Source organism: Corvus cornix, chromosome 3, assembly GCF_000738735.6.
Source record: "Corvus cornix cornix isolate S_Up_H32 chromosome 3, ASM73873v5, whole genome shotgun sequence".
NCBI lineage: Eukaryota > Metazoa > Chordata > Aves > Passeriformes > Corvidae > Corvus > Corvus cornix.
Window position 1 is genome coordinate 13551407 of NC_047056.1, and position 11262 is coordinate 13562668.

At 49.4% G+C, this 11262-nt stretch overlaps 1 protein-coding gene across 3 annotated transcripts in view; it reads left to right on the forward strand.

Moving 5' to 3' along the window:
- The window catches only part of COQ8A (coenzyme Q8A), a 43064-nt gene extending 33284 nt beyond the window's left edge, over nucleotides 1-9780 (forward strand). For all 3 annotated transcript variants that reach the window (XM_039568939.1, XM_010393492.4, XM_039568940.1), the window contains 9 exons: nucleotides 147-232; nucleotides 1258-1398; nucleotides 2510-2591; nucleotides 3971-4064; nucleotides 4891-5032; nucleotides 6500-6607; nucleotides 7044-7109; nucleotides 7832-7918; nucleotides 8393-9780. In XM_039568939.1, coding sequence (XP_039424873.1) covers nucleotides 147-232; nucleotides 1258-1398; nucleotides 2510-2591; nucleotides 3971-4064; nucleotides 4891-5032; nucleotides 6500-6607; nucleotides 7044-7109; nucleotides 7832-7918; nucleotides 8393-8686 — 1100 coding nt within the window. In that variant the 3' untranslated portion in view covers nucleotides 8687-9780. The remainder of the gene's footprint in view (nucleotides 1-146; nucleotides 233-1257; nucleotides 1399-2509; nucleotides 2592-3970; nucleotides 4065-4890; nucleotides 5033-6499; nucleotides 6608-7043; nucleotides 7110-7831; nucleotides 7919-8392) is intronic.
- The last annotated feature ends 1482 nt before the right edge of the window (nucleotides 9781-11262 follow it).

An 11262-nucleotide genomic window follows, 5' to 3' on the forward strand; every position in this document is an offset into this window, starting at 1 on the left:
CCAAAAGAACTAAAGAACTACTTCCAAAACCTTCCCTGGGGTGTGCCTGGGGCAGGACAGCCAGGCTTGTCTGAATGCAGGTGCACATGTGTGTGTGTTGGAGAATGCAATGCCTGCACTGACTGCTGTGTGCTTTCCCTTGGCAGATGATGCCTTCATCAACCCCCATCTCCAGAGGATTTTTGAGCGTGTGCGTCAGAGTGCTGACTTCATGCCAATAAAGCAGATGATGGTGAGGAATATTCCTGAGTGCTTATCAGGGAAAGGGACAATGACAGAATAAAAGTCACCTGTGACATTCCTTAGGGAGGAGGATGGGGATTTTAAAGAGTATTCTTCCAGTGTTTTCAGTTGTGGGTAACGTGTGATTCCTTCTCTCAGTTATGTGCTGTCTTCTCAAAAAAATGGAAGTTTGGGTCTAGACAGAGGGGAAAAAATGTGGGAGTTTTTCATGTCCTGAGATTAATGCTGATGGAACAGGATGCTACACACAAATATGATTGCAGGGTCTTGTTGAGTGTAGCCTTCTCTTCTGTTTTCTCTTCTATTTTTTAGGGTCTTAAGCTGGTGTCTAGATATGTCTACATGCCAAGCCTTAGTCTGCTGGAAAATTAACAGCAGCTTTGTCCTTACCATTTTGGTTAAGTTGCCATCAAGAAGACCCAGAATGAAGCAGACTAAGTCTGCTTTCCACAGTGTATATGTTCTCTGTAAATTAACATGTAGAGTGGTGCAAAAGGAACTGGCAGCACTACTTACCTTCTGAAGGACACTAAGCAGAGCTAGAACTTAAATATGGCAGTCTGGCAGGGTAGCAAAAAAGCTGTTAAAGCAGGCTGTGATGTTTAATTGTCAATATTGCCTTAAAGAGAGTCATGTCTGGATTGCTTCTGTTCAGCTTGGCAGCATGATGAAAGAGGAGAAATAGCTAACTCCTTGCTCATTTTCTGGAAGATAGCAAGTGGCACCTAAAAGGGGATGTTTGTATTGCGAAGGCAGTGGTGTTTGTGTTAAAGATTTCTGTCCTTTAGGGCAGAGCCTCACAGAGATCTGATCAGCATCGGTTCAGTGCTGGGGCAGCATTGCTGGCTGGACCATTCCTTGCCTTGGTGTGCAATGACAAGGCACAGACGATGATCTAGAAAGCAGGTTATAGGTACTCAGAACTCAGTCACCTTAGAGGAATTTTAGATTTCCAAGTCTGAAAGTCTTAAAATCTTTGCTTCCCATGCCCTGATCCTTTCTATTTATTTGTAGAAAACGCTGAACAATGATCTCGGCCCCAACTGGAGGGATAAACTGGAGTCCTTTGAAGAACGTCCCTTTGCTGCTGCTTCAATTGGTCAGGTTCATCTGGCACGCTTGAAAAATGGGAAAGAAGTTGCCATGAAAATCCAGGTGGGCTTTACAGACCAGCCTTGTCTTGTTTGAGCCCACAGAAGGACAGGGGAACTGCCTGTGTGCTGCTAGACAAATAAGAAACATTTTAATGCAAGTGAAGATGTGGGTCTAGTGATGTCTTACCTAGTGCAAGCTGACTGGAAAAGACAGGGAAGGTTTTGCAGCTTGAGCCAGTCTGAGTCCAGGTGAGCAAGAGACATCCCATAGGTATGTCACTGCAGCATGGCATAATGGTGCTAAGGGACTGCTTGTATTTTTAGGGCTGTATGGGAGGGTCCCACCTGCTCTATAGGTCAGTCCCCTTCCTGGGATGTGCACATGCCCCAGCCCCTTTCTGGGTGTCAGCAACCTCAGGTGGCTGTTTCCAACAAGACTGAATTCTAGAGCTCCTTGTACAGCATGGTTTATAATCCAAAGAAGTGTGGTCCCTTGCTGACTGAGCAGTATCCCAGGCAACTCAACAAAAAAACACTAACAGGTGGGTTTTTGTAGTGTGGAAAGACTTCAGAAATAGTATCAGTGGGTGCTGATGTCTTCTCAAGCCATTTGTGTCCTAAGTACTCTCTGAAGTTAGGCCAAGGTAATAGCAGCAGAATCTCAACCCTCTGGCATCAGCCCACATTCTCCTCAGCAGTGTAGGCTCCTTCCCTTCTTGACAGACAAGGTGAGAACAGGAGGAGGCGCCTTTGCCAGGACTGGGCTGCAGCCTCACCACTTGCCCTACTGCTGGGAATGACACACTCTGGGCTTCCAGGGGTGTGTGCTTTCAGCTGTGGGAGGGAAAGGACTGACTGCCGTGCCTGTTGTGGGATTTGTCCGTCTGAGAACCCATCGTGTGTTGGGAGAATTCCCATCAGAGGATCTGAACAAGCCATCCTGATTGCAAGGAGCTGCATCTTCACTTTTCTGTCTGTCCCCTGGTTTAGATGCTGGGCTTTGAATAAGCTTTTAGAGGAGGGATGTGTGGCTCAGGAATGCCCTGGCTCATTGCCAGGCTGTAGGTGGCTGTGATGTGGGGGCAGTGGATGCTGAGCCAGGTGCTTTTATCATGCCCTGTACAACCAGGTCATCTAATCTCAATACTGCCATCTCCCATTCTGTCCCACAGTACCCCGGAGTCGCCCAGAGCATCAACAGTGATGTCAACAACCTGATGGCTGTCCTGAGCATGAGCAATATTCTCCCTGAAGGTAAAAAGACAGAGACCCTGGCAGGCCCTGTGTTCCCACTGGTGCAAGTTGAGTTCTGCCAACTCCTTTCAAGCAGTGCATTTCATTTGTCCCTCCATAGACTGGGGAAAAGGACTTAGTATCCTTAAGTTTGCACAGGAGCAGATTTCCTGCAGAAAGCAGGAGAGGGAGTAGCTGTGGGCAGAGAGTGCAGAGCCAGCTTGGGGAGCCATGCTCTGTTCCCCTGTCCTGCTGCAGAGCTGCTGCTGCCTTTGCTGGGCATGTGCCTGCTCCAGTGCCCACTCAGTGGGGTGGGAAGTGCACCTGTGTTTTTTCTGACCATGTGTATGCACACACCTGTCGGAGTAACCCACACTTGTCTCTGTGTGCTCTCTACAGAGACACACCCATACGGATTCTTGGCTAAGTATAAAGTGCCTGGCAATACTCACTTTTGATGCATTTCTAGGCTTGGGGTGTGGGCAGTATTCAGGTGAGGTAGTTTTGCTTTGTCCTATGATTTTCTGGCACATTTGGCAGAACTCATTCTTCTCCCTGTTTCCTTGGAGCCCTCCATACGTGTCATTCTGTGCTCTTCCCAGATGTTCTCTGTTCTTTCCAGTCAGAGTTGTGGAGAACTGTCAATCTTAGAACTTGCTCAGTGTCCCAGCACATGGATAAGTCCCTTTTCCTACAGAGAATGCAGGACTTAATACTCCTTTTTCCAAATACCTGCCTGCAGCAGCTGTAAATCTTAGTGGGACTGTACGAATGCTGCTCTAAAATCAGGCTGGGTGCTGACAAAATCTGGGACTGTTCTCTGTGGTGGCTCAGCAGGGCCCTGCAGGGGTTGCTGCAGCCCCAGCTGTGTCTGGCCCAAGAAATAGATTGGTTTTCCAACTTCAAGACTAAGAAGACTGGGCTTGGCATCTCAGGCCCTGGCTACGTGCTGCTGCTGCAGTGCACTGTATTAGTCATGCTGTTTCTGCCTGGCAGTGCCTGCTCCCACTTGGAGGCAGATACAATTTGGAGCCTTTTTCTACTGCTTTTGCCCAGTGTTTGGGTGCTTGTCTTTGGTGTGTGTCCCTGCACAGCCATGCCGATAGCAGGAACAGCCAGCTTGGGCTGTGGGGTGGGAGCTGGGAGAGGACAGAGCTCTGTTGCATAGAACAGTGGTGTGGATGTACCTTGACTTAGGAGCAGCTGTGTAGCTTGGGCCTGGAATTACTGCACAACCTGCATCCAGTTGGAAATACACCTTGGCTCTCTGGGGCCTCCTGTACTCTTCAGCTCAGAGTTGGCTGGATAGCAGGCTGCTCCTCAGCTGCAGCTCTGGAAAGCTTAGCCTGAGGAGATCCTTTTTTCTAAGCCTGCTCTCTCCTCTGCTGTTTGACCTTCAGGTTTGTTCCCGGAGCACTTGATTGAAGTTGTAAGCAGAGAGCTGGCCCTGGAGTGTGACTACCTGAGAGAAGCTGCCTGCGCAAGGAAATTCCAGTATGTTCCTACCAGTGCCTTCAGCCCCTTCTCTGTGTGTGGGTGTGAAAGGCAGGAGAGGTTACTTAACTTCAGGGATGGTAGGGAGCTGACTGCTGTGCCCTGCCATGTGGCACAGGGGAAGGGTGTGTGGTTGTGGCCTGAGCTATCCCCCAGAATCACCACCTTGTCTCAGCTGGGCATGGCTTCAGTCAGCTGAAATGGGATCACCTATCCTCTCTCTTCCCATGCAAGTCAGTCTGTTCTGCCACACGTGAAGGTGCTGCAGTAACTCCTGAGGCTGGGTTGCAGTGCTCTTCTGTGTGTTCTTAGGTCACCTGTTGTGAACTTGTCCCATCCTTCAGCCTAGGAGCTTCTCAGTTCAGCTCTCTTACAGCAGTTACCACCACCAGTGCTGCCTGCTCCCTTGGCTTGCCATAGCATCCGGGTTGTTTTTACATGGTGGCTGGATGCTCTTCCTGTCCTGCTGCAGAACTTCCCTGTGGCATGGCTCCCCTTGGCAAAGCCCTTTCTTCCATGTGTATAGTCTGGCCCTGAAGCCAAGTGGGGTGAGCAGAAGAGCCCAGTGCCCCTTGATGCACCGGCCTGGAGCTTTCTTAGTATCACTGCCCTGGCAGGAGATGCAACCTCACAAGCTGGCAGCAGCTGTAAGGCACTGGCAGGATTTCTGCTGAGTTAATCCTTACTGTAACTGCTGAGGAGAACATCCTGACAGCCCCAGCTAGGGTGTGGAGAGAGGCTGGTGAAGGGCTCTGTGAGGTGTTGCTGATGGGTTTGTCTGCTCTCAGGGCTCCTAAACCTTTTGCTCTCCTTTCTCCATCCCTAGGGAGCTGCTGAAAGACCATCCCTTCTTTTATGTCCCAAGAGTAATAGATGAACTGTGCAGCAAGCATGTGCTCACCACAGAGCTGGTGTCTGGCTTTCCCTTGGATCAAGCTGAAGGGCTGAGCCAGGAGATCCGAAATGAGGTAAAGTGGGGAGGTTGTACTTCTGCCCTTGCTCGGCCTGCCCGTGACTGCCAGAATGGGGCATGCCTCATGGCACGGCAAACCCTGAGCAGGGCTGGAGTCAGGGACGGGCTGGAGCCTCTAGGAAGACTTGTTTAGGCAAGGTGGCAGTAACACTGGAGTCTCTCCAGGCTTGTTTGGGCCTTGCAGGCACCAGCAGTCAGCAGGGAGGGGTTGGAGGGGGTGAATGGCAAGGGCAGCTGAAGGGGAGGTAGCCTTGCTGTGTGGTGATGCCATTTCTGATTACCTTAAGGTTGGGAGGGACTGTCAGCAAGGGGAAAAGGGGTCTTATGCAGCTGCTCTTCTGGGCAGAATTGCAGCATCATCCCAGTGCAAGCAGTTGGGTGTCATCTCCTGCAGGACTGACGTGTGCTGCACAGGGCTGCTGGAAAAGTACCTGTCAGTAAACAGGAGCAGGGATGTGGGGATAGGTAGGCGTTGGTGTTGAATATAGCCAGGGATCGGAGTGCTGTGATGGGACAAGCAGCTGTTCTAGTAGCAGAAATAACTGTCCTGGTATTTGGATGTGTGTGTGTGTGTGTTTCTTGGTGTGAGCTGTCAGCTGTTAGCAGGTTACTGGGGAAGAGGGCAGAGTCTGTTCCTCTGGATAAACAAATCTCAATGTCACATTAGATTTGAAGCTGTGCCAGAGCTGGCTGCCTATTCTTAGGGACTGTTCCCTGCAATGAGCTGCTCTATCACCAGCACTCATTTTAAAAGGCTGTGAGCTGGGGTCTTGCTGCATGAGCAGCCCTTCTTTCCTATAAGCAACTGGCCTGGCTGACCCTCTGCCTTCTGACCCAAATGGCAGCGTCCTGTAGCGGGGTCTGGCTTGCATTTGGTGCTCTCCTCCTTCCACCTTGGCTGTGATGTTCCACTCAGCTTTGCAGAAGCTGGAGAGGGGCAGAGTGTGGCTGGCAGTTCTGCTGAACAGGCTCCAGCTTAGTAATTCTCACAGAAAAGTTCTGCTGGAGTATGGAATTCAGCAGGGGGTTCTTCAGGGACTGGTACTCTTGCTTCTCTGTGCCTGTTGGTCCCGAGGTGTGGCTCTGCTGCTCCTCCTTCATGCTGGGTCAGTGCTGAGCCCACAGAAGGGGTACTTGGTGGGTCTGTGTATCATGCAAGATTCCCGTTCTTGCAGCCACCCCATGTGTAGTCAAGGCTGGAAAGTTAAAAGGCAGAACCAAAATGCAGTTGGATGAGCACTGGAGCATCTGTGCCATCTGCTAAGGATGTCCCATGGCAGGTGTGGGCTGGGAGTTGCTGAGAGGTGCTCCTTTACCTCTGCAGGAGTTTGGCAGCATAGAGAGATGGTTCCTGCTGGTGTGGTGATGTGTTCCCTGTTTGCTGATGCCTGCTCTAAGTTACAGGTGTTAGTAGGGCTTGCTGCCCTCCTGACTTGTTTCTTGTCTCTCCTTGTTCTGGAAGATCTGTCACAACATCCTGGTGCTGTGTCTGCGGGAGCTGTTTGAGTTCCGGTACATGCAGACTGACCCCAACTGGTCAAACTTCTTCTATGACCCTCAGCTGCACAAGGTAAGCCCAAGCAGCCACTGTTCTGCCTATACAAACATTGGTGTTCACCAGATTTTCATTATTCCCCACTCCCAGAGTTTAATGAGCCCTTACTGAGGTTCTCTCAGATTCCTGTCCTTGAGGCATGGGCAGATAGCACAGGGAAACCTCCCTTTGCCACTTGCCCTCACTAGGGCTCAGCAGGAGAGCAGGGCTGCTGTAACCATGGCCCTGGGTCAGTCACAGCTACTTCCTTAGCCTCAGGGTCTGTGCTGAAGGTGGTCAGTGGGAAGCTGCAGGTGGCAGACCGGGAATAAAGGAGTGAGGAGCAGTTGGGATGCAGAGAAGAGCTCTGGGAAAGCCAGCTGAGCTTCCTGAAGACATCAGGAGCATTCTTAAGATCACGTTCTACCAGAACGGTTGGCTCTGTAATACAGATGGGTTCGTCCATTCCCAGGTGGCCCTGCTGGACTTCGGAGCAACGCGAGGGTTTGATGAGAAGTTCACAGATGTCTACATAGAGGTGAGGACTTGCACTGTGTCCTAGAGAGCTGCACTTGATTTTCAAATACTCTTCGCTGTTATCACTTTGTACCCAAATACACTTTGGGTGTGGAGGGAAGCAGGGCTGGAGGCAAGAGAGCGATCTCTGTTCCTGTTTCATCCCTTGCCATGGCTGTCTACCCATGTGCTGCAAGCTGCTGCCTCTCTGAGTTGGGATGTTCACAAAAGTGAACTGCAGTGTTGCTTGCTGCTGGGGGGCTTGGGCGGCAGGGTGTTATCAGAGCACCCAGAATTCTGTGGGTTTTACATGAAGGTATGCAGACATTGCTTGTTCCCTGCCTCTTCCAGAGGTTTCTAGCTTTTCCACAGACAGATAAATTGATGCGAAGTCAAACATTTGTGATCACCATGTTCTGCACGTGGTAACTGGGCTGGCAGGGCCAGCAGCTGCCACCTAAAGCTGCTCACAGTTGGCTCTGCTGTTTCTTTGGGAGAGGAGCTATTCATGAAGCTTTTCTGCTGTCCCTTACATTCTCTGGGCCATGTGTTGGAAAGAGCTGTATCTTTTTGCCAGTGGCTCTTAACCTGCCCAGCATGCAGGCCCCTGAAGGGAGGACAGAGGCAAGGAAGTGAGCAGGTGGGTGGTGTTGCCAGGTGCTCCTGTGGCCTGTGCAGCTGTCCTGTGCTCAAAGCGTTGTTCACTCATCTCTTGGCTCTCCTGAAAGTATTCCTCCTCCTCAGGTAATCAAGGCAGCTGCTGACATGGACAGAGAGAGAGTGCTGAAGAAGTCCATTGAAATGAAATTCCTCACTGGCTATGAAATCAAGGTATGGAGCAGAAGGGTCTGATTTTGGTGCTGGCCACAGATAAGGTGGTTGCGGGTCTGTGAACTTCCCCAGATTTCTTGATTGTGGTAAAAGTGTCAGTCCAAAAGCCCTGTTGATAAGGATGAGGGAGGAGGGTAAAAAAGCTTTTGGCTTTTGTTCTCACTTCCTTTTGGGAGCAGGAGGAGTAATGAGGAGGCCCCAAAACCACTGTCCTTCCTTCTCTCCCCCTGCAAGACCCTGTGGGTGATGACAATTCCTGACATTTCATGGCTGGGAATATGGTCTTCTGGAAGGCTTAGTTGCTCAAAACTGTATGAACTAAATGTTCCTCAGTCATGCTGGGGGCTGGAGGTTCCCTTGGTCATGGACAGGGCTATTTCTCCTGAGCTGCTGCTGTTAGCACTAGCATTTCTTTTCCTTCCTGGTGCTTGTCATGGTTAGTGATGTTACTTATCCCTCTTTCCTTTTGGGCAGGAAATGGAAGATGCCCACTTAAATGCTGTCCTCATCTTGGGAGAGGCTTTTGCATCTGAGGAGCCTTTTGATTTTGGCAACCAAAGCACCACTGAAAAGATCCATGGTTTAATCCCAATCATGCTGAAGCATCGGCTCATCCCCCCACCAGAGGAGACCTACTCTCTTCATCGGAAGATGGGGGGCTCTTTCCTGATCTGCACCAAACTGAAGGCCAAAATTCCCTGCAAAAACATGTTCCAAGAGGCATATAGCAAATACTGGAGCAGTAGGGGTAAGAAGCCAGAGGAGTAGTAAGAATGAACTTGCCTTGTTCTGAGGGCCCAGTTCAGCTGAGCCTTGCAGAGAGCGTTCTAAGCCTCCCCTGCATTGCTCCCCAGCTCTCCATCCTCTTGAGATGCAGCAGCCCCTTGCTCTGGAAGCCAAGTGGGCATTCCATGAGGACAAAGCTGCTCTTTCCTGCTGTGTCTGTCCCACCTGGACTGCCAGCACAGCCCACAGCTTGCAGGAAACTCTGAGTGCTTCTGTGCTGCTTCAAGGCACCAGCTGACAACCTTGAATCCATTTCTAACATTGTGATGGTGGCTGCATATTGAGAGCATTTTATAACAAGTAGGGGCAGGAGGACGAGAGCAGAATTTAATATTGAAATCTATTTGTAATTCTCCACAAATTGTTTTTTAAAAACCTTCCCTCTTTCAAGCTGAGGTGGAATTCAAGTAGTTTTCATACTGTGAATTTATAGAATGAAATACCAAGGTGTTCCCTACCACAGACACATCCAGCACCTCCCCCATGTTTTTGCAAGTCAAGTGGTGGCAGTCTGAGTACCCTCCTGGATTTTACTGACATTGATTTAATGCAAGGGGCGTGTGTGTAAGTAGAAGTTTTATGCTTTCTGCTTCTTTTTGGCTTGCAAGCTAAACATAGGAAGTATTTTAAAAGTACGAGAATTGAGTGTCAGTCTCTTTTAAACACACACAGATACACACTGTCACAACCCATCTCAGTTCTGGGAGTCAAATATGTAATCAGCAGAGCTATACCTGAGCACAAATAGTGGGATTCTGCACTGTCTGGTAGGTCTCAGCTTTCCTGAGGGCGAGTTAGATAAGCTACAACTCTGACACCGACTGCTTGCTGGACTCCTGACTAAGACCCTCGTCTGTGTGTTTCTCTGCAAGGCAGAACTTGCAGCAAGGCAGACAAACATCTCCTGTCTCTGGTGAGCAGCTCCAGCTCCGGCTGAAATGTCACACAGTTCAAACCAGATGCACAGTTTTAAACTCTTGGAGTCAAGCTAGGAAATTGACTTTTGTAGGTTTTTGTACGAAGCCTGTCCCTGTACGACTTACTGATGTCAATAAAAAAGTGCTTGTGCGGTGGGCCTGCTGCCTGTGGCTGTGTCATCTTCTGGTGTGGGAACAGACACTCAAGTGAGCAGTGTCCTGTTCTGGGGCATAAACAGCAGCTGAGCAGAAGCAGCAGCTCCCAGGTCTCCTCTTGCTGCAGTCATTTGCTCAAGGAATTGCTACTGCCCTTGCCAGGCCAGCCACCTGTGGCCTGTTGATGCCTCCATCATTGCAGCTGTGGCACTAGTGCTGGCTGTGATGGTGACACATTTACCGGGAGCCAGGACATCAGCCTCAACACTTGACACCACTGTCTTGCCACGAAAATCCCTGGTAATTTACTTGTTTTCTAATCTTCCTTTGTTTCAATTGCTCTGTTAGCAGTCTCCTGAACACAAGTCTTTTTGCCTTTCCTCCACTTGTGAAGAAAGCTGTTGGGAGTTGAGGCTTACCTGGAGCTCATAAGGCAGGTGTCCTTGCCTGGCAAGGGCCAGGTATTTACCAGCAGGTCCTACTCAGTTAACAGAGCCCAGGAAGGCCCAGGTTGTCTGATCTTACACTTCAGCATGTGTGCAATCCTGACAGCTGACACTACCCGAGCGAAAGAACCAGGTAAGTGAATAAATGGTCTCTCTCAGAAGGCACCTCTGAGAAACAGGAAGACAGGGTATAGTATTATCTTTATTCCAAAGCCATAAACATATAAGCCACTGCATTTAAGACTTTGTTGAACAAGATGCAGTGCAGTTTAATTCAAAATGCTGGTCAGCTTATTCTTAACCTTTTGAGAAGAGTTAACTCTGCTGTTCAGTGAAGTAATAGTTTTGCATCAAGCAGTTTATCAGTGTACAAAGAGAAACTCTCCTTGTTTTGAGTTCTGCTAGACACTGTTTAGTTTTTCTCCTTTGGATATAGACCTTGCAGCTGTAAAAACAGCAGAGTTGTTTGAGCTGTTAAATGCTTATGTTAAAGTTTAAAAAGTAAAGAAGCTGACAAGGGAATTAGACTAGGTGAGCTTCAGAGCAGATTTTCTGCAACTGAAGATTCAAGGCCAGCATGCTCAGAGAACTTGCAAAGGCAGCAGAATAAGCTGGAGCACTACAGTTCACTTTTCCAGTAAGCACTCATTCACGTGAGCCCACATCTTGTGTATACCATGCTGGGGCAAGAGTGCTCAACTCCTAGCAAACATTCCCCTTCCCAAGAGTGTTTAGGAATAACATCCAGCTGAACAGTGGAGTTGTTTTGCATTTGCAAGAGGGTAGCAACTCAGAGAAGCTGAGATGTTGCTTTATTAGGAGAGCTAATTAGAGCTCTCAGTCCCTAATTCTCCTGGCCTTTTGTGTATGCTCTAAAAGCATTAATAATGTCCAGAGAGATTTGTGACAGGAGGAATTGCATGTCAGAGGAACAGCCGTGCAGAAAATGTGAGCTGGAACCTCTGGCTCAGAGAAGTTGTGACAATGTACAGTGAGCAGAACACTTGATCTGTGCCAGCCACTGCATTTGCTTGTACAC